General features: G+C 45.4%; 1 protein-coding gene across 4 annotated transcripts in view; it reads left to right on the plus strand.

The window, feature by feature from the left end:
• SCMH1 (Scm polycomb group protein homolog 1) overlaps positions 1 to 23,122 on the plus strand; it is a 407,761-nt gene that overhangs the window by 15,826 nt on the left and 368,813 nt on the right. For all 4 annotated transcript variants that reach the window (XR_013608787.1, XR_013608788.1, XM_078681906.1 and 1 more), the window contains exon 4: positions 1,908 to 1,970. Coding sequence is in view for 2 of the 4 variants with exons in the window: in XM_078681906.1 (XP_078538032.1) it covers positions 1,908 to 1,970 (63 nt within the window). In the remaining 2 variants the exon portion in view is untranslated. The remainder of the gene's footprint in view (positions 1 to 1,907; positions 1,971 to 23,122) is intronic.

Consider the following 23,122-nt stretch of genomic DNA (forward strand, 5'->3'; position numbering starts at 1 on the left):
TTTTTGGTTGCTTATAACAAGTGTTTTTGTAATTTATGGTAAATGACTTGGTTGTATGGTAAATGTCTTGGTTGTATAATGGGTGAGCAATTCTATGCTGATATTTAGTTCTATTGTTGACCACTATGCCTCTGCCTTTGTTTCCTGACTTAATTATGATCCCTCCCTTTGAAGTCATTCAATGCCAAGCTCTCATTCTTACTGATGCTACATGGAACAAATGTATATTCTTCCTCAAGTTTTGAGAGCTCCTTAAGTATTAAATGCATGAAGGCAATCACTACAAGAGGCATTGAGGAAGTCAGAGGATTAAAAGTAGAGCATGTGCGTAGTCTACTTTTATCACATGTCCCCATAGTTGGGATGTCTGTGAAGACAATCTTTAACCTCGTTCCTTTGAAGAACTTGAGAATTTTCAGCTTTAATCTGAAGATGTAAGGGCAATAAGTAGGAACTCGGGAGCGGCCTTTGCTAATGAGGAATAGTTCAGTCAGTTTGAAGGTATGTTTTTATAGGTTGAGCATTGGAATAGTTAATTCCACAATCTGTCATATTGAGGGGTCTCCAGCAGTAGAATTTGTGTCAGGCTTAGTACCCCCCCCGTTCCACAGTGTGGTAAAGGCATGTCCTTGGCATGCTTCAAACAAGTGTTCCCTTTGAGCTGTGCCCTTTGTGTGCTAAATAAAGGCAAGTCTCTCTGAGGTCAAGGGATAGCCATAACCTATGTATCTAAATGCCCATATATGTAGTATAAACGGAAAAAGGCCAAAGGCCATCCGGTCTGTATGCAATGTTAAGGTGTTTAGCCTTGCATGCGATTATTTTTCAGCAACAGGGTATCACAAGTGGCGCTGCCTAGTAGGCACTTTATACCGGTGTACTCTATGAAGCTGAGCTCTGTTAATGCTAATTGTTCCATCGGCAAATATATTGGTGGGGTCTCATGTGTAATACAGAGTAGGAGATCATGAGCATTGCATGGGGGGCAAGTTAAGGTGCATTGCTAACCTTAGCAGGCAAATATGTGGTCCTTTTAGAGTTTGTGCCCTCACGTACCTTGAACTGAAGTTTTTTCATGATTTATTTGCAGTGGCAGCCTAAACTTTTACCAGGGAGGGGTGCTGGGGCCACACACGCCCACTTACACACTGACTCACATTCATGCATACACACATGTACATACACATATCCATTCACAACTCACTCCCCAAATATTTATGCACGTACGCACCATACATTAAAAAAATTATCAGTCTTATCTGTGCAGCTCTGCCTTGGAGGTCCCAAGAGGTTTGGGACTGCTGACTTCCCTCACTGGATGACCTAAGGTAAGCCAATGAGGGAAGGCAGCAGTCCCAAGACTCAGTGACCCATGAGGGTTGGGACTACTGCCTTGGTCAGCCAATGAGAGAAGGTAGCAGTCCCTCACTCATCAGAGTGGGATGGGGTCAGTGAGACTGCTGACCCCACTCCACTCTGGGACGAGGTGTCAGTGACACTCAGCCTTGGGCACTTTAGGGCTTAGAACTGAAGCCACTAGGTCAGAGGTAATGAGTGAGGGACCGCTCCTCACAAGGGGGAGGGCCTGAAGGGGCTTTGCCAGGCAGAAGATGTCACTTCTACAAGAGCTGTGACTTCTTCTTCCCAGAAAAGTTCAGCTTGGGCAGCCAGGAGCCTGCGCATTTAACGCATGTCTAGCGCCTGGTTGCCTGACCTAAAACTAAAGAGTGTCTGTCAGACTGACCTTTCCTCGGCCTGACACAGACATTCTTTATAGTGGCCAAAAGGTGAGGATGGGCTACATATGTTTGTGTCTTCCATAATAGTTCTTCACCCCAGAAATGTGCAAAGTTACCCCTGCTTCAAGCCATTAACCAAAAGTATTGTTTGTTTTCTTGTATTTGTAGACTGGAAAAATGGTAGGAAGCACAGACCCGGCCGCCCATCCGAACCCCCAGCACAGTACCAAGGTAGGAGCACAATAACGATTTACTCCTTTCCAGTTTGGTCACAGATGTGTATTACTTATTGCTGCCACCACATCTGAAAAAGACAGTCATCATAGTGCAGCTTCTCTTACTATATCTAACTTGTGGTTCAAAGGAAGCAATGCTGGTGATGTTTTAATAACATTGCATATAATCAAGGCTGTTGCTTTTTGTTTTTGGCATGATTGAAATGACTGATAAAGTCTTAAGGAAATAGCTGAAAATCTGCTTGCAGCCACAACTGTTTGTTTAATCATTCATCCAAGTGAATTACTGCATGCATATTATGAGAGATTGATGCAGATTGAGCAACAGTATAATGGTGTTAAATACCCCACGAAAGCAGGTGCCTCTGGATTTGTCTCGCCTTAGAGTTGTGATTGAATCTGGAGTTTACTCTGCATATTTCAGCAAAATGTAATTTGTTGATGAGTCAAATCTTTGAATGAGATTCTGGCCTGTGCAAAATATTGCAGTGATTGTTGTGATGCTAAGAAAACAACGACAAAGGAGAAACGGACCAAACAAAATATTTACAAGAGGGTAGTCAAGGTGGTGTTCAGGCAGCTTGACCTAGACTTGGTTTTGGTACTGGTATTATTTCAAAAGGTAATGGTAAACAATTTGTACACGGTGGAAATAATTGTCCTCATGGCAAAGGCTTCTCTATCAAACATTGTTAATCAAAATGTTATTAATGCATAGATGAGAAGTGGCTCTTGCCACATCTGTTAGCAGACTCGTCACTACAAATGAGATTGTAGATTTAATCCAAATAGATTTCAAAATGAGTCACAAATGGTTTCCCAAATGCAGCAGAATATGAATAATATAGTCTGCTTAGCTGGTTACTGCACTGGGTTGCCCAGTCTGTGATATTGCGTATAGTTGTGGTCCTGAGTTGACCTGATTGGAGGGTGAGAGAGAAGTTGGAAGACCTGTTGGGACGGGCCTTTTTATCATCCCATATCTGAACGTCTTTTTGAGATGTAAAAAAACGGTCAGATTTTATAGATATGTGGGAGCCGGTGTAGTGGACCATATTGAAGTCCTCTGAATTGTCCAACAATGTGTGACATATCTCTTCAGTTATTCAATGTCTGTTCATTTAGTGATCACTGTTTTTGCAGTACAGTGCTAGTGATAGACCACCCTCAAAGCAGATATGTCTTTTGTAAATTTCAGAGGTCAAGTTATAATTTATTACTGATCACTATGGCACAGAGCAGGCAGGATCAACTTAGAGTCAATGTATTAAGTATGTATGCAATGAATATAGAAAAACAGAGTACATTTTAATAAACAAAATGACACCAAAATGATAAAAATCCAATAAGGGTATCCTTAGGTATGAATTTGTAAAGTTTTAAGTAGAAGTGCCAATGATAGTCCATGGTCACTGTAGAACAGGACCAATGCGCAATTTGAAGCTGACAGCAATAGACTGTGGGTTGGATACACAAACCAGATTCGTCCTGGTTAAAGATTTAATCTCCTGACTCTAGTCCATAAAGTCCCAACCGCCCACAGGGATACAATTCTAAAGTCCGAGAACCTCATGGAGGCACTAAGAGACTCACAGGGTCTCAGGCAGAAGTCATCAGGAGGTTCCAGTCTAGTTTCCACTGGTTTGCTAAACAGTTGCCTTTGTAGCTTGTTCCTGTACCTTTAACAGGCCTTATGACCCTTGGGCTCCACTTATTTGTCCTGGGTACAAGAGGGAGAGCAGGTCTACTCTTATAGGCTTTTCTCAGTTCTCAGACAGTACATTTAGTCCTCTTCTGATTTTCCACAGGCCTAGGAGTGTTTTGAAGTGGATGGCTGGAGATGTCTCCTTTATTCCTTACACGAGCTAGTGAATGGGAATGACCCCTGAGGACACCATAACCAATGGGGTAAATGTTCTCTGTGCTGACCCTACCCACTTTGGGCATTTTTAAGATGGCCCAAGTCTTTGGCCGCACTAAACTTGTGTTCCGAGTGATGTAGGTGTTTGTGGGGAGTGTACTATGGTAAACCTAGTCTCCCACATTTAACACTAAAATCCAGTTTTAGGAAGTCCCTATTCTCCCAACAGATTCAGAGACAGAAGACTGGTAGAACGAAGCGGAACTTTCAGATACCATACATTGGATGCACAAAAATAGTTTTGACACCCCTTTGACATGTGCCTCAGATGTCATATGAAAACCCCAATTGTAAAGAGGGCCAGTGTTCCCCTCAAAGGAAAAGTAGCAAAGGTATGCTCATTGATGACATTGAAATATTCAGATGCCCATCTCTTGGTGTTAACTATGAGGAACCCACCTAATAGGACTACAGGATTATCTGTTCATGAAATTATTATGGGCCCAAGCCATGAGAATTCCTAGTATTCCTTCAGCTGCACTTGTGAATATTACAGATGATCTGATTCTGGATCACTGCCTTAGTTTGGATGATCTGGTACACTCTGTCACATGAAGAGAGTGAAGACTACAGGTAAAATGGTGATACAAACTACTAATTCACAGAGTTATGCTCAAGTTCTCTCTGTGGATCTAGAGAATAAAAGGTAGAGAGAGTACAACACGAAAATCAAACTTAAAACAATCAAACTTTGAAAACCCCATGTTATATTTCATATCAGTACCCTGATATAAGTCTAGGGAACACCATGCACTTTCCCTACATCGTCTCCCCCTCATTTCATATGAACGAGCTTTATAAGGGCATAACTCCAAATAAGGACAGACTGTCTTGTATGGACATAATGCCTTATAAGGACTGTAGCCTTTTATGGACTAAACCTTTCACATACTTCCATGCCAAGGGTGGGTTTTTCCCAATCGATATTGCTAAGACGTCATCCTTAGCACATATGAATAATTTATGAGTACACTCTACAGGAGGTCCACTTCACCTCTCCCTTCGACGCACAAAGTTTAATCCCCAAAGTCATCCTCATACTAAACAATGGGGAACATACGCACATAGATTGTATACATACAGCACCTCTTGCTATCAGAATGCAGGAGGGAACCGAGACTTCAAGGCCAACACACAGACCAGAGACGCTGCAGCTCCGACATGACATTGCTCCAGCTGGCAGTGGTCTGACAATCCCTTTTGGGGTGTCCAGCTCAAGTCCAGGACGAAGTCCCACACTATCACTATTCAGGTATGGGGGTTAGACTAAATCCTAGTGGGATTCTTGGCTCTTAGACTTAGGCTCTTTCGCACCTAGTAACATTCTAGGTAAACTTGGGTACATCTAGACAGGCATCTTAGGAGTACGCACTTTATTTTATAAAATGCATTTCATATTCATGTATGTGTTCATGACTATTACAAAATGGTAGAACAATACTATTTCTTCTTATTTACTGCACTGCTGGTTCTATATCTCTGCTACTGTATTATAGTTGTAACAGCGCACTTATTTTAAATGAGAAGAACTCCGGTACAATAAATTCTTATTGTAAACACGCTTGACTGTTTCTTCTGTGTAGCTCTCTGAGAGCAAAACAAGCAAGCATGAGTGACTGGGTGAAAAGTAGTATATTGTTTCCATAAGTCTGAGGTTATTATGTTCTGAAGTTGCACAAACGAATCTCTCTGATAACAGGTGATTCTCGTAGCACTGCGAGCTAGCTAAAGCGAAAACATCACCACCCCCTTTTGTACCATAAAGCGAAAACATAGGCTGACATATTCGGTGGGGGTGTACAGACTCAGTTTGCCACCATGTCCACAGTATATGGAATCCGTAAACAGCGTAGGTCCTGCATGAAAGGGTACTATCGGAACTACACTACATGGCGCTTAACGTTGTCTAATGGCACCCAACGTGTCAAATATGGTTTGCCCAATGTGGTAAATACATGGCGCACTTGCTCAACAGTATAATCTGAGTAGCTCTTTCGTGCTTCTTCTCAGAGACCCTACTTACAAAACCCAGAGACGTCTGGAGTAGGTGGGAAAAAACTCAGCCACAGCTGAGTAGGTGAAAAATATTATGTATTAGTTGTTGGTCAAGATTGAAGGAATATTCCCAAAACTGTGCATAAAACCTTTCATAAACTTCCTTGGAAAATTAGCCTGCATTCTAAAACACAATGGCTGAACAAGAGGAAGATTTAAACCATCTAGCCCATGGACTTAATCGGTCTGGGGAGGAAGATGCAGATGCAATATATATTGCACCCAAAGTAAGACAAACTCTTACAGTCAAACTACTCAAACATGGGTTACCACCCAGAGGAGGTGTAGTAATATTTGTGATAGAAGCACACGAAGATTTTAAAACATAGGTATTCTACTCATGGGTTACATTCCCAGAAGCAGATGCTGTAACAAAACTTTTTCATTATTACACACATGAAGAAGTTCCAGCGGCTTACACTCCGTTTGAGGAGACTGAGATTCCGCTTACTTTCCAGGAACATATTTTCTGGTTTAATGATGCTCTACCCCAGACAAGAACAAGAGCAAAGCTTGGTCCTTTAGGAAGACCAGGAGCAACATGGCCGATATTAGCGACCTATGCACCACATCCAGACATTGACACAATGCAAGGTGATGAACTACTTGTTCAACTCAAAGAGTTGATAAAACTCTACAGAAACATGACACACTGCATCTTATGGACACTAGCTGTCCAAACTACAGTAATTACACCTACTGCAGCTCTGACACAGAGCACTAGTACTGAAATTATTCCACAAACATTACAAGCGGTAATGGGCAGAGTGCCCACAAAACTTGAACAAATTCCTTTCTGGGTAGCTCAGAAAATAACCCATTTAGAAGCAGTATTCCCAAATACAACACCATTTGAAAAACACATAATGTTAACAATCTGTTTGCCCATTGGGATTACACCACAGTTAGAGGATTGCACCTCTTGGGGTACAGTCTTTGCTGCCATATATACCAGAAATCATGGTATTCCTTCAATAGCAGTAATACCAAATGTATTAAGACAAATACAAAATGACTATGGAGCAGAATCTGCCCTAAACTTAGGGATGAAGTTATTAAATAACTACGACCAGGTATCAGCCATAATACTAGCTAATATTAAAGGGGAAGCAGCATCAGTGGCAATCCGCCAACGCCTAAGGGAGGCCGTTAATTCAGGAGGCTGAACTACCCAAACTAATTGAAACTGCACATGCAGAATTAGGCAGAGATAGTTTGGGGTAAGAGCTTTAAAACCTCAACTACAGGGCAGTCCTGAAAAGGACACTTCTAAGCAGACACCAACTTCTTCTAAAAAGAAGTGGGATAATTAAAAAGAAAACTCTAAAGACAAGAGATCTCAATCCTGAGGTAGGTCTCCTCCACAGGAGCCCTCTGAAAAGAGGTATAACCTTAGGAATAGGGATAACATTAGGAAACCTGACAGGTATCAGGATACTGATACATGTTCCTCTCGTTCCTTTCAGGGCTCGAAGAAAAGCTCAGAAAGAGAAGGACAGTCAGAAAATAGAGAAGAGCGCACTCAGTCCAGAGACAGGCAGCGCGCTCAAGACTTTACTTCTAAAAAAGAAAATAAGCAAAATCCAAAACGCCACTTTAAGAAAAGGAAAGTTGCTGGTCTAAAAATCATATAAGACAGGGGGAGAAGGAGAAATGAGAGACTAGGTTGCCCTCCAAAGTCTTAGTACATAAGTTGGGATCCAATTTACTGGGTCCAGAGACCTAGCTCAAGATTAGGAAACTGAACTAGTTGATCAGTGTAACCTTACAGGAAAGAAACATTTCTTTCTAGTGTCCCCTCACTCACCGAGGTTGCCCCACGGTGACATGCTTCATCATTGGGGCCATCCCAGTTCTCTACGAAAAGGGGCGTGCTGCGACTCACGAACTACGCAGGAGCACTTAATAGTGAAAGACTATGTGTGGTGTAAACAAGTGGTGGAGTGGGTATACGTGGATTAAAAATACAGTGCTTAGTGGGCCTCTACAGATTTATTATGCTCCCAGGCAGGTATGTTAAAAGTGGGGTGAATATCACTGTAGACCAACCTGTGATGAGGATTGGTTCAGTGAAAGTGAAAGGTCAACATGTTTCATGCTACCCCTAGCATTTCTTCAGGACCATGCCGGGACCAGCCCTGCATTTGCCACTCCTATGTCCCTAGTTAGGGAGTGATAGATTTAAGAAAAATACACTTAATAGCAAAGGCATGCGTTCACAATGGAAATACATACGTTTGTACTGATTTCTGATGCTGTAAAAAGAAAGCACATCATTAGTAGCATTCATCCCCTCCCGGTGGGAAGGGTCACATAGTATACTTTCATGCCGCACACATCCGGTGCTATAGTGGATTGTTTGCACCATATTGGTGCGTGCAGGCTGTCATGCCAAGTGTTGGACGTTTTAACTGTGCTGAGTGATTGTGAATTCACACATAAAAACAAGACAGGACTTAATGTGACCAAAACGATAGACATGTAAAACATGTAGCAGATACATAGATAAAATAAGGCTCTCAATATTTACTTAGTATTGTGCCTGATAGCACTTCATGGTCTCTCAGGGGGTTCGATTTCACCTATTGGACACACTGCTGTTGGTCCGTAAGGGGAAAGAAAGAGAAGGAGGGGAGATCGATAATTGTCAGTTTGCAAGCTGGCAATCAATATTTGCACAGACGCCAAATGCGATCTCTCATGGTTCCGTGAAGAAAGGTTACTTACTTCCTAGATGGTGAAAGCACTCGATTATACCTAATAACAGCCTCCCCGGGACCGCATCTTACTCGTCTGCTGCTCCGGTATGATTAAATGGAAAACGGGCTTCCGGGTTCCTCCCCAAACCGCTAGACCGGTGGGTCGCGGCGGCCATCTTAGGAGTATGCTTTTCTGTGGTGCAATAAAGGATATTGATGAATAGTGGCGGTTTTGCTTGGGCGAATTACGCGTGCAAAATGGGAAACTATCGAAATGATAGTTATTCAAAGTATGAAAAAATAGTGTTTTTGCCACCCAATTATATTGTGATGCGGGACATAGTGAAACCTGTAATTAGTATAGGTGGCTCTTACTTGATTTTCAAGGTTTCTCATCAGACAGTTTTTGAAAAACAATTATGTTGAAAAAGTTATTATACGCTTACTGAAGAGAGCCTGCAGGTAGCTGGTCGTCTTCAATGTGCAGACTCTAACGGGGCGAGTAGATGGAGAAAAAGGTGCAATATGACAGGACTTGATAACATGTTTGTTGGTATAGTTACAAAAAGGGCTATGGCAGTCGTACTGACCTTTCATATCCTTCTTTGGATAGTGGTATTTATGTCACAATGCACTGTGGTTAGTATGCATTGATATGGGTGCCAGGTTCAGCGTAGGCGCATAGGTAAAAAAGGAGGGGGGGGGCGGGGGAAGATGGAAAGGAAGTTGGGTACAGTAATAAAAAAGTACCACGAGGTAGACACAGAGGATAATACTAATTCCTGAAAGCGCCCCACGGAATATCGTCATTGAGTCCTTGGGTGTCCGTATGGAGTTTGAACACCCATCGTTGTTCTTGCTCATGGAGTATTCTTTCTTGGTTTTCTTTAGTTTTTACAACTTCCAGCACCACCCACGTCATATCATTGGGTGTATGGTTCTTTTCAATGAAATGGTTCGTCATGCGTGTTGTTGCTCGTTTACACCGGATGTTGCTCCTGTGTTCAACTATTCGGGTGCTGATCTTAGGTGTAGTCATTCCAATGTAGTCTAAGTTGCAACTACAAGTGATCAAGTACACAACTCCACTGGTATTGCAGTTTGACATCTGTTTCAGCTGCCATGTGACATTGTTGTTAAAGATGACCGTCTTTGTGGTTAATGTCAAGTGACACACACTACAGTTGTTACAAGGGTAGTGGCCTGTTGGTAAAGGTTTTAGTCTGATAGTCGTGTTAGTTGGTTTTGGACGGGTGTGGACCAAATGATCTCTCAGATTCATCCCTCGGCGATGGATAAACATCGGCATAGGTATGTTTAGGTCACCACTGTTGACGATCGGCCAATGTTTTTTTACTATTTTGGTCACTTGATCCGACACTTTGTTGAAAGTTGTGATGCAAATAGGTCGTATGTTCTCAGTGGTATTTTTTACTTTTGGTTCTAACAGTGCATCTCTGTGGTTATTTCCTGCCCTATTTTTGGCGTTCTTTATTAGTTTGTTTGGGTACTTCCTTTCTTTCAATTTCAGGCTCAGATCTTTCGCTTGTATAAGGTAGTCCTGTTTGTTTGTGCAGTTTCTCCTTAACCTAAGGAACTGCCCAAAGGGGAGGTTTTGTTTGAGATGTCTAGGATGAAAACTGTCGTAGGTCAGCAAACAGTTTCTTGCTGTGGGCTTAAAATGTGTTGTTGTCCTTAAAATTCCTTCATCTGCCATAATGTTCAAGTCCAAAAATATCAGGTGGGATCTGCTCATAGTGTTGGTAAATTTAAGGAAACTATCCTGTTGGTTTAACCAGTTGAAAAAACAGAGAGCCTCATTCTCATTTCCTTCCCATATTACTATAAAGTCATCAATGTAACGTTTCCATAATGTAATATGGTGCCTGTAGGGATTGTCATTACTCAAAATCTTTGTTTGCTCCAGATGATGCACATATAGTCCTGCTATGCTCGGCGCGAATGTGCTGCCCATGCTGGTCCCATGTTGTTGGCGGTACAGTGTCTCCTCAAACCGAAATAAGTTTTCGGTGAGGGCCAGACGGCAACACTCCAGCACCACATGTCTTAGTGTTTTATAATTCCATTGGGAATAAAAGAGGACTTCTTCCAATATTTCAAGAGTTTCTTTATGGGGAAGGCTAGTATAAAGACTCTCCACATCCAGACTGATGAGAATGCTGGATGTGGGGTCAAAACTTTGTTCTTTGAGTAGACAGAGGACATCCTTTGTGTCTTGCAGATAGGTGTCTGTCTTCTGCACTAGAGGTCTTAAAAAAGCATCAGCGTATTTAGAAAGAGGTTCAAGGATAGAACCTATGCCGGAGACTATAGGTCTTCCCGGTGGTTTGTCCAAGCGTTTGTGAATCTTGGGGATTGTTTAGAAATAGGGAATGACTGGATTATTATTTACTAGGAATTCAGTTTCTTTTTTGCTCTACCAGTCATTCGCCAATGATTCTTCGATGAGGTATGCAATCGATATTCTTAGCCGTTCTGTAGGATCCTCTTTAATGATGATGTAATTCCTGGTGTCTGCTAGAAGTCGTAAGCATTCCTGTCTATAGTCAGATGTATCTTGTAGGACAATGGCCCCTCCCTTGTCTGCAGGTTTTATAGTTAAGTTGCTGTCTTTAGATAGTCCCTGTATTGCTTGCAGTTCCATATTACTTGTGTTCTGGAACACTTTCACTGTGCGTGGGTCAAGTTCTTTCACCTCCTTCATGATGGCCTTTTCAAATGCCAGAATTTCAACTGGTAAATTTCCGGGTGGTGGGACAAAAGTTGATTTTTTCTTTAGTCCGGTATCTGATTCAACTTGGTCGTTGTGCTTCTTATCTTTGAAAAAGACTTGGAGTTTCAATTTTCTAAGAAACTCTTTCAGCTCACAACACAATTTGAATTTGTCAGTGTGAGGGGTAGGTACGAGCCTAAGCCTTTGTTTAGGACTTGTATTTGAATAGATGTCAATTCGATACTGGATAGGTTGACTACTAAATCTGGGGGCCGCTCGTCGATGGCTCCGGAGGGCCCTTGCTGCGTGTGTGACGCCCTTCCGTTACCAGGGGTTGTGCCCATTGTAGTTGTTGTCCTGCTTTGTTTCTGGCCCGTTGGGGTTTGCCCCCGCCTAAAAAAGGACAACCAGGGTTGTCTTGATTTCCTTGGTTTCTACCCCAATTTGGGAAAGGCTGTTGAGGGTACATCGGTGGACCATAGTAGAAGGGTGCTGGCGATGGGGGGCCATAAGGGGGACCAAACGGCTGTGGACCTTGATATGGTGGCCATGAGGGGGGTTGATTACCACGATACCTTCCTGAGTTGCCTCGCCCTCTTCTTGGTCTCCTATTCATGGGATGATTATAGTTAAAGGAGGGGCCCGAGCTATCAGATCCTGAGTCTGAACCATCACTGTCCGTGTTGTATCCTGGATTCCTGTTGCTTAACTTGTAGTCATCCCTTATGTATGGATAGACTTTTTCATGTGAAAAGGATTTTTGGACCTTTGATAGTTTTACATACTTGGTGTATTTTAAGCTTATTTCAAACTCCGTCATGCTTTTGTTTAATTAATCGAGTCTCTTCTTTAGCTCGCTTTCCCATTTTGCACGCGTAATTCGCCCAAGCAAAACCGCCACGATTCATCAATATCCTTTATTGCACCACAGAAAAGCATACTCCTAAGATGGCCGCCGCGTCCCACCGGTCTAGCGGTTTGGGGAGGAACCCGGAAGCCCGTTTTCCATTTAATCATACCGGAGCAGCAGACGAGTAAGATGCGGTCCCGGGGAGGCTGTTATTAGGTATAATCGAGCGCTTTCACCATCTAGGAAGTAAGTAACCTTTCTTCACGGAACCATGAGAGATCGCATTTGGCGTCTGTGCAAATATTGATTGCCAGCTTGCAAACTGACAATTATCGATCTCCCCTCCTTCTCTTTCTTTCCCCTTACGGACCAACAGCAGTGTGTCCAATAGGTGAAATCGAACCCCCTGAGAGACCATGAAGTGCTATCAGGCACAATACTAAGTAAATATTGAGAGCCTTATTTTATCTATGTATCTGCTACATGTTTTACGTGTCTATCGTTTTGGTCACATTAAGTCCTGTCTTGTTTTTATGTGTGAATTCACAATCACTCAGCACAGTTAAAATGTCCAACACTTGGCATGACAGCCTGCACGCACCAATATGGTGCAAACAATCCACTATAGCACCGGATGTGTGCGGCATGTAAGTTTACTATGTGACCCTTCCCACCGGGAGGGGATGAATGCTACTAATGATGTGCTTTCTTTTTACAGCATCAGAAATCAGTACAAACGTATGTATTTCCATTGTGAACGCATGCCTTTGCTATTAAGTGTATTTTTCTTAAATCTATCACTCCCTAAATAGGGACATAGGAGTGGCAAATACAGGGCTGGTCCCAGCATGGTCCTGAAGAAATGCTAGGGGTAGCATGAAACATGTTGACCTTTCACTTTCACTGAGTGATATTCACCCCACTTTTAACATACCTACCTAGGAGCATAATAAATCTGTTGAGGCCCACTAAGCACGGTATTTTTAATCCACTTATACCCACTCCACCACTTGTTTACACCACACATAGTCTTTCACTATTAAGTGCTCCTGCGTAGTTCGTGAGTCGCAGCACGCCCTTTTTCTTAGAGAACTGGGATGGCCCCAATGATGAAGCATGTCACCGTGGGGCAACCCCGGTGAGTGAGGGGACACTAGAAAGAAATGTTTCTTTCCTGTAAGGTTACACTGATCAACTAGTTCAGTTTCCTAATCTTGAGCTAGGTCTCGGGACCCAGTAAATTGGATTCCAACTTATGGTCTAAAAATCAGACATTTCCAAAATTCTGAGGACACAACTTCTGAACGAGGAATGGGCTCTGACGATGCTAGACAGTGCGGCAGAAGTAACAATATCTCGCCTGAACCTGAAGGAATTTCTGGTGACAGCGGAGTTGAATGATTACATCACGGTGGAAACACCAGACACCAGGGTGAGCGTCCCACATAAGTTATATGAAATAACCCTCCGGTTGGAGGGGGACAAGCCCAGAAAAGTAAAAGGTCTTTTTTGGAAGAATTTATCATCTGGTTTTGACATCCTGTTAGCAGAACAAGATTGGCCACCTGCATTCGAAATGGAGTGCCCCAGGGGAGAAAGTATAATTTTTCCTGCATTTTCCAACCACGCTTCCGTTCACCTTAAACATACATATGCACAGGAGTGGGCAGTAACCCAACCTCCGGCATTGTACAAAAGTCACGCAGGGTGGAATGAGAACTCAACCTACCACATGATCCCGTTAAAAGTTTCACATAATGCTCAGAGGAAATATCTAATAAAACAAGAAGCTAAAAAACAGGTCAGGGAGATCTTGGATCAACTTGAGCACTAGGGGTGATTGAAAAATGTACCTCTCCAATGAACAATCCTTTGTTTCCTGTCGCTAAATCCGACAATACATATCGTCTAGTTTTATATTACAGACATTTAAACTCATGCACAAAGACATTTGCTGTCCAAAATGCACATAGTTCAGCATTAATCAATAACATTGTGCGCAAAAAATACAAAACCACACTTGATATCTGAAATGGATTTTTCTGTCAAAATATAGCTCCTGAAAGCAGGTATCTGACCGCATTCAGTGCGTTAGGGTCCCATTTACAATTCTGTTGTCTAGCACAAGGGTATAAAAACAGCCCGGTGTATTTTCAGCAAAATAACAGAGTTACTTCAAAAATGTGATGAAGAAGCATTGTCATATGTGGACAATATTTATCTGACGGACAACTTAGAGAGGCACTTGAGCAGGGTAAGCACCCTTATTATGGGATTTGCCGCAGAGGGCTACAAATTCAACTTTAAAAAATCTAAAATAGCCCACCTCAATGTCCTATTTTTGGGATATGAGCTGTCAATGAAAGCAAAAGTCTGGCAGCTAACTTTTTAGAAAAATGTGCGCTGCTCCAGCCTCCAAAATCTTTTAAAAATTTACAATCAATACTAGGATACCTACATTTTGTCAGGACATACATTTTAGATTACGCACAAAGGGTAAAACCTTTCTATGACTTAATAAAACCTGGCTTTTCAGGTAGAGATTGGACACAAGAACATACTAATATTCTTCGTTTACTCCAGGAAGACATGTTCACTACCAAACACTTACAAACACGCGTAAACGTACACTACTTAGTAATCCGAATAATCGCGGGTCAATGAGCGTACACTTACTTAACCTTTAATGAAGGAGAAGCTGTACCAATCGCTTACAAATCACACCTGTACACAAATTCAGAAATGCGTTTCACTTCAACAGAAAAAATTCTGACAGCAGTTCAGACTGCTGTAGCAAGAGAAAGAGCACTGGCTCAGGAAAAACACATAATTGTCGTAACTCCTGTACCAGCTTTGGAAGCTGTTACAAAGGCCTGCATCCCAAATGCGAAAGTGTTACATCCAAGACGGATACAATGGGCTAATTCTCTTACTGCAACAGATTTTGAATACAGATTTGATCCAAGTTTAAAAACACAAGCACTCCTGTAATATGAACAAGAATATTCTCTACCAAATGAAATCTTGCCTCTAGATCAGTATGAATATATTATTTATACTGACGGATCTGCGCAACCGGCTATAGGAAGTAAGCAGCAATATTTTTCGGCATGTGCTACAGTTTAAGGTCACATGCGTGATGGCAAGTTCCATCCTAGCTGCAGAAAAACCAATCTCTAGGAGACTGCACAGCTCAGTTAGCAGAATTAAAAGCACTTATACTGGCACTTGTAAATACGGATCGAGAATTCCCCACACTAGTCGTGTGTGATTCATTTTACTGTGTACAGTCGTACAATGAATACTTACAGCATTGGGAACAAAACTGGTTTTAAGACGCAAAAGAGAGCACAAAATTAAACACAAAATGTTATGAGAACAGGTAGCGGAATTGAAATCCGACTACCGAGGACTCACGTGATACATAACACTGAGTCATCAACGTGATAGAGTTCACGTTGAAGGGATTTCATTGGCTGATGAAGTCGCAAAGGGGGCTGTTCGCAGGCTTCCGTAGCTGCGCTGACTCGTTCAAAAACGAGAATAGACTGAGATATAATGGTAGCGGTCATCGCATCCCTCAAAGGCAGCACAGCAGTACCTAAAAAATTCTCACTCAAATACTCCTACAAGTTAGATGCACAAAACATTCCATATGCTCAGATACCTGGAGTGGGGGATAGGGTAATACCAAATATGGATCGTAGGCAAGGTTTAGTACTAGCTGCACACGAGGGTTTGGGCTCTGCGCACACAGGCATTACAGCGACTATTTCTTTACTGAAACAGCGCTATTGGTGGCCAGGGTTAACTAAGCAAACTAAAGACTATGTCTTGAAATGCGACATCTGCCAGCAGGTGAAAGACTCCACCCTTGCATCGTACCTGTTTTCCAATGCCTGTTTTGCAGAGGAGAATGCAAGTTGGAACTCTGTCTGACACCTCTAACAGAGACGCCAGCGGACTTAGACTCCAGGCTGGAACCACTGCGGTCCCATGCTCGACTCTGTCCCCAGCGTATTCCCATCTTTTAACGCATGCATTCCTCGAGGATCCGCAGGTGCCCTTGACCGAGTTGGAATTCAGCTCCACCCTTGGCACTGAGGTATCGAATACAGCAACGGCTGCCTCACCAACAATTGTTGGCAGCACTGAGGAGTGTCATCCATGCATGGCACTGCAATGTTTGTCCCCTACGACAGCAGGCAACGACAATATTATGTCTCCCAGCCAGGACATGTAATCAGAATCTGGCTCACCATGTGCTGAGAACAAATTCAGTTTTTTTCTTTCCCCTTCTTTTCTCAAAATAACTTTTTCAAATTGACACTTACTATACCAAAGCATGGCTTTCTAAGTACGCTTACGGTAGTTCAACTTGTGTGATCGAACTTATTTAGAACTGCGATTTGCGGAACTTTACTACAAATGTCATACTTTCACAGAAAACATTTATTTCCTCGTTTTTTTTTTTTTTTTTTGAATATGTAAATATTATAACAATTGTATCTACAGGTGCTTCACTATTAAAATATTGTGGAAATTAACATTTTAAAAAAGATAAAAATATACAAATTGACTTCAAGTACAGCAACACTTGAAGGTCCAAGTTTGTACAAAACACCTTTATATCTAGATACATTATCTTCCTTATACAGGTATACCCTTTCAATGTAGTTAATTATCTATATATTTATTACTTTACCTCTACTGTAGAGGGGGGAAAACACCTTTGACGCACTCCAATGCACTAATGTCTCACTCTATACCTCTCAATATACTCTCTACCTCCACAATGCCTAATCCCATATCTCATTCTACCATGACCTCCAAAGTAACCCTTTCTAGGCTTTTCCCTTGGCTCACCCAAAACCTCATTTTACTACTATGATCTCTCCAACTACTTTCTAAATTAGTGTATCCCTCATTTTTACTCAAGAAACACATTTTGCAACCATTTCCCAAATTACAGTTTCTACACTCTTCCCTTTATCACTCCATTATCCTTTTCAATCAAAACAGACTAGCAGGTCCACCGCTCAAACTACTCCTATTTTCCTATGATAATCCACCACTAATCCTTTTTGGTTCCAGAGTAGCATGCGACCTGCCGAAAAGCACTTTGTCACCACATCAGAGGCAGTAAGTGCTAAGCAATTACAATATTTCTTTGCTGCAAACATTAAGGGCTAGGGTGCCATGCTTCCAAACATGAGAAAATTGTAAAAGGTCAACTTCAAGCAAGCTTTTGCTGCCACATCGATCAACGACCCGCCAAAAACGGCACACTTCACATTCCTCTGGTACATTTAAGTAGCATCCTGAAAAAGGCAAGTGTTTAATGTAGTCTATCTAAAGGGCTCCAAAGATGTACATCATTACCTAGGAAGGGCCGGTGTTGCTAGTCTTTATTTTAGTTTTCAAAATTGCCAAGAAAAATGCTTGGTGTGCTGTTAACCATTGCAGCTTAATTCCTCCAACGCAGAAATGCCACAATTGCATACTAAACAAAATCACAACTGAAGCCCACTGTGAAGAAAAAACCTCACTGAATAACGCCCACTTGAAATCTTTTTATACCAACAGCCCGATCTATCAGTAAGACTTTAGAAAACGTCTCGAGAGAAAAGTGCTAAATTTCTTTAAATTGGGATTTCTTGGGATTTAAATTTCTTGCCTCTCATCAAGAAAGAACCCCAACTGCGTGGTTACTTGAGATCTACGTTTTGCCTAGCCAATGGAGTTTATCCACACAAACTGGTTTTCTAATTGGTTAGAAAATTGCTCATTAAAAGAAAACGTTCTTAAGCCGTGATTGTTTTCGTTGTTGCTGTATTTCATACTTCAACCTGCACAAACATTATTTCCTCGTTTTTAAACTGTTTTTAAATTAAATTTATTTTTCTTTTTTTCTTTTTCAAAACCGTTTTTATTAAGAGTTCCATCAAGGTTCAGGACAGCCCTCCACAGTCAGGAGGAGACTGCCAACAACACAGACAGATAAGGGCATGGCAATGAACTCAGAGTTATACGAAAAGCACACCCCAATTCCCTCCCGACCCACCCCACCCCAACAACACCCCCCCAACGCCCCCCCATCTACCCACCCCTTATCCCACCCTAACCCAGTGCACGTGATCACAGGTCAGCAACATGAGACGGAAATCAAAGTCAGAGTCGGCTAACAGCCTAGGGCCCGGGATCCACATCAAGGGCCAGTACATCATCCATATCAGCTGGAGGATCGAGGTCCAGACCCCTGTAGTCAGCCCACCGCTTCCAGATCTTGTAGTGTTTCCGGGGGCAACCCCTGGCCTCAAATACCGGTAATTCTAGACCCATTAAAAAGTCCAATCCCGCCTTCCACGCACTCAAGGGGGGGGGCACGTTCGCTCTTCCATGCTTGGGCCAGATCACGTTTGGCCACCACCAGCCCCAACAGTAGCAGGTGTCGTTTGTAGGTATTGCCCCCAACATTTTCCAGAATATGGAGGAGACCCAGCCTAGGGGTACGGGGAACGTCCCACCCCAACACCTCTGACAGGCAGTCCCACACCCCGGCCCAGAATCGGGTCAACCTCTCACAGGACCATACTGTATGGAAAAGCGTCCCCCTCTCAGCACCACACCTCAGACATTCAGGGGTAGCTATGAGGCCCGCGCGCCACAGCCGCTCCCTAGTATAATAGGCCCTATGAAGGTACTTGAATTGAATAAACCTAAGACGGACGGCTATAGCTGCACCGCGGGGGGATTCGAGGGCCTCACGCCAATCATCGTCATCCATGGGGCCAACATCATGCTCCCAGGAGGCCTTCAGTGTCGAAAGGGAGGGGGAACAGTGTATGACCAGGGAGCGGTATATCTGAGAGACCTTCTTGTCGCCCAGGTCGCCCATAAACAGTTTGGCCTCAATAGGACTAAAGTCGGGGAGCTGCTCCAACCCCACCAGGCTGGGGCCAAGGGCATGGCGGAACTGAAGGTAGCGAAAGAATTGGGACCTAGACAGATCATATTCGGAGCTAAGTTCCTGAAAGGACTTAAGGGTAGTACCGTTGAGAACATTACCAAGAGACGAGATCCCGATCGCGTCCCAGTTGCCAAACCCGGACAAGGAGGCCAGCGCCGGTAGCAGGCCATTATGCCACAGCGGCGTCTCGGCCGTCAGCCTGCCCCACCACCCCATACGGTGCAGAGCCTGCCGCCAGATCGCGAAGACCACCTGGGTGACCCTTGGCAAAACCTTCCTCCGCCGGGCCGAGTACAGCAGGGTGTGAAGTGTGGCACCTCCCATCAATGAGTGTTCCAGCGCATAGGCCGGATCGCTACGGTCCCCATACCACCACTCGTTGAGCACTAGGAGATGGGAGGCCTGGTAGTACGATAGCAGATCCGAGGATGCCAGGCCGCCACAGTAGACAGAGAGGAAGCAGGTGCGCAGTGCCACCCTAGAAGCACCCCCAGCCCACAGAAATATGCCCAGCACCGAGTTGACACCACGGAACCATTGCGGGTCGATTTTATAAGGGTGATTCTGCAGTTGGTAGAGGAGCCTAGGCAGGGCCACCATTTTAAATATGGCCGACCGGCCATAGATATTAAGGGGCATACGCGTCCAGGTCTTAATATCAACTTGGACCCTGTCCCACACCGGCTGGATGTTTCGATCCCACGCCACGGTAACCGAGGCCGAGAGGAAAACGCCCAGGTACTTCATGCCATCAACCGCCATCCGAAGGCACGCAGCCCACTGGTAGCTCACCGAGGCCCCCCCCAGCACCCACAGGGTTGACTTGCGAGGGTTAAAAAAGAGCCCCGACGCCTGACCGAACTCCCGCATTATCTCAAGAACACGAGGCCCTGTACGGTGTAGATCAGTCATAAAGAAAAGCACGTCATCCGCATATAGGGCAATGCGGTCTGAGTGGCCCGACCCCCACACGAAACCCCGATAGAGCGCGTCCTGGCGCACTCGGGCTGCCATAGGCTCCATAGCCAGCGCGAAGAGGTACGGGGAGAGGGGGCACCCCTGACGAGTGCCCCTGGCCACAGGAAATCGCGCAGAAATCGCCCCAGACACGCGCACAGAAGCGGTAATATTAGTATATAGCAGTGTCACATACGAAATGAATACAGGACCCAAGTTCAGCAGTGGCAGAAGGGCAAGGAGGTAAGTCCAGCTGACCGAGTCAAATGCACTATCTATGTCGGCCAACAACAGCGCCGCTCGGTCCCCAGTCGTCCCGATCGCATCAATCGCTGCCTGCACCCGCCGAATGTTGTGTCGCGTCGCCCGGTGCGGCATAAATCCCGCTTGGTCCGGGTGGACAAGGGCCGAGATGTGGGGAAGCAGGCGATTCGCAAGCGCCTTGGCCAGGAGTTTGGCTTCAATGTTGATAAGGGAGATGGGGCGGTACGACTCGTGGCGCTCAGGGGGTCTGCCCGGCTTTTGAAACACCACAATTTCGGCGTGACGCCAGTCTGGGGGGAGGCTACCCCGCTCCCGAGCTAGTTCCAAGGCCCGCCTGTAATGCGGCCCAAGCTGCAGGTGGAATGCCCGGTAGAATTCGCTGGGGAACCCGTTGGGCCCAGGCGCTTTACCCGCATTAAGTTGACCCAGGGCGTCGCCCAGTTCTTCAGCTGTCAGAGGGAGATCCAGGGCGTCGCGGACCTCATCAGGTACCGCTTGTGGGCGGACCGCTGTGAGGTAAGCTTCAACGGATTCGGGGGAGAGGCTCTCACGAGAGGCATATTGATGTTCGTAGTAGCGCGCAAAGCTCGCTGCAAGGACCGATGGGTCCGTAATTACTACCCCTGCATCGTCGACTTACCCCGGTAGGGTGATCGGCTGGAAGGTCTGCTGACACAACCGGTGGAGCATGGTGCCTGACTTGTCGCCCCATTGGTACACTCTACTACGTGTAGCCAGCCACGCCTGGCGGGCCTCATCCAGCAAGACCGAGGAGTAAGACTGTTGCGCTTGTAAAAGCAGCCGCAGCGTCACATCATCGGCCGCCTCCCTGTGTCGTGCCTCCCGTCTTTCCACGCGTTCCGCAGCTGTGGCTACACTTTCTAGTCGGGTCCGGCGAGCAGAAGCGCACCAGGCAATATCTACAGACCTTAGGGCAGGTTTCATGGCCTCCCATACCGTCACCGCATCAACCCCCTCGGTTAGATTATCCTGCCAATAATGGGCAATTGCACTGCGCAGATGCCGGGTGTAGCCCGGTTGCTGCAGGTGCCATGTAGACATCTGCCACCTGAACGGTTGGCGCGCCTTACAAAGGTCAATCTGAACCGCCACAGGGGAGTGGTCGGACAGCCCGCGAGGCCGGATCGCCGCCCCCTTTACCCTGTCTAGGAAGGCCCCCGGTACAAACACACAGTCTAAGCGCGAGAGGGAGCCATGCACAGCAGACACATATGTATATTCTCGTCGCCCTGCATGAAGATGCCTCCACACGTCCACCCATCCAAGACCATCAATCATCGCACACAGCTTCGTGGGAGAGGCCACAGGCGCGACCCCATGCCCCCTCATCCTGTCTAAGGTCATATCCAACACATCGTTCCAATCACCACCAATCACAGCCAGGGAATGGGGAAGCTCGGCCCACAAGGCAAATAGTCGCTCCGCAAGGGCCCACTGCAGTGGGGGGGGGGCATACACACTACCAAAGATTACAGGTTCCACACCAATCTTCCCCTGCACAAACACAAACCGGCCCTGAGGATCGAGCCATTGACGCTCATGAGTATAGGCCAATCGTTTGTGGACCAGGATTGCCACCTCCCTCGAACCCCTAGTAAATCCGGCATGAAACACCTGGTGGAAGCCAAACCTCTGCAGGCTCAGAGCCTTAGTACCCAGCATGTGTGTTTCCTGGAGAAGGAGCACATCAGCCGAGTCCCTTTTCGCCCAACGGAGCACAGCCCCCCGTTTGATCTTGTCCAGTAGCCCCCGGACATTCCAGCTCAATATACGCATAAGAGTACCAGACGGCACAAGTCGTGGAGCATCAGCCATTGTCACGATGGGTCAGTCCCTGCAATCCCCGCAGCCCAACCCAGACTCCCAGCCCTCCAGCTGCCAACATCATTCGAAACACGTGCACCCCTAAGAACACATCCCCAACCCCCGCCACCCCGCTAACCCCAACCCCACCCATCAGCAACCAAACACCCCAAGTCCCCCCTCCCCCACCCCTATACCTCAATGAACAATGAAGTATCTGTCGCGGCATACGGTACTTCAGACCCACAACACAGCGTCTAAAGCCAGTCATACCAACGGATCCCAACTAGGCCCCCCTAAAACCTAAAACCAACTAGGCACACTCCTAGAACCACCCCCCAACCCCACCCGGAGGAGGCGGCCCATAACGAGCACCCCGAACCCACTCTACAATACAGCAACATCAGAAGTAAGGCACCACGAACAAGGGAGAACCAGACCGTGAGGGCCCACACACCCGCCAGGGAAGAAGGCCATACTGCACCAGTCAATGTCCGCTCCATCGACCAGAGCTCAGCAGCCACAGGGTATGGACATCGATGAAAGGCAACCAGTTGGCAGCCCCGGCCGGCAACAATCCTGAGTCCTCGCCAGGTCAATCTGTGTCAGGTTGAGTGTCCCCCAGCAGGGGATCCCGGGACAGGGACCTCCGTCGGGAGCGGGATTTGCGATGGCGTTTCCCCTTGCCAGATGGGTTGCTCCGGTCCTGCGAGGAGCCACGCGGCGACCTGGAGTGCAGCCCCGGCTGGACGTGCGGGCGGAGCCTGACAGTCTCATCGGTCCAATTGAAAACAGCCTCCGGTGTATCAAAGAAATGGGTCTTTGAGTTGAAGATCACCCGAAGGCGCGCCGGGTAGAGCAGCGAGTACTGGA

This window comes from Lissotriton helveticus, chromosome 3_1, assembly GCF_964261635.1.
Source record: "Lissotriton helveticus chromosome 3_1, aLisHel1.1, whole genome shotgun sequence".
Classification (NCBI taxonomy): domain Eukaryota; kingdom Metazoa; phylum Chordata; class Amphibia; order Caudata; family Salamandridae; genus Lissotriton; species Lissotriton helveticus.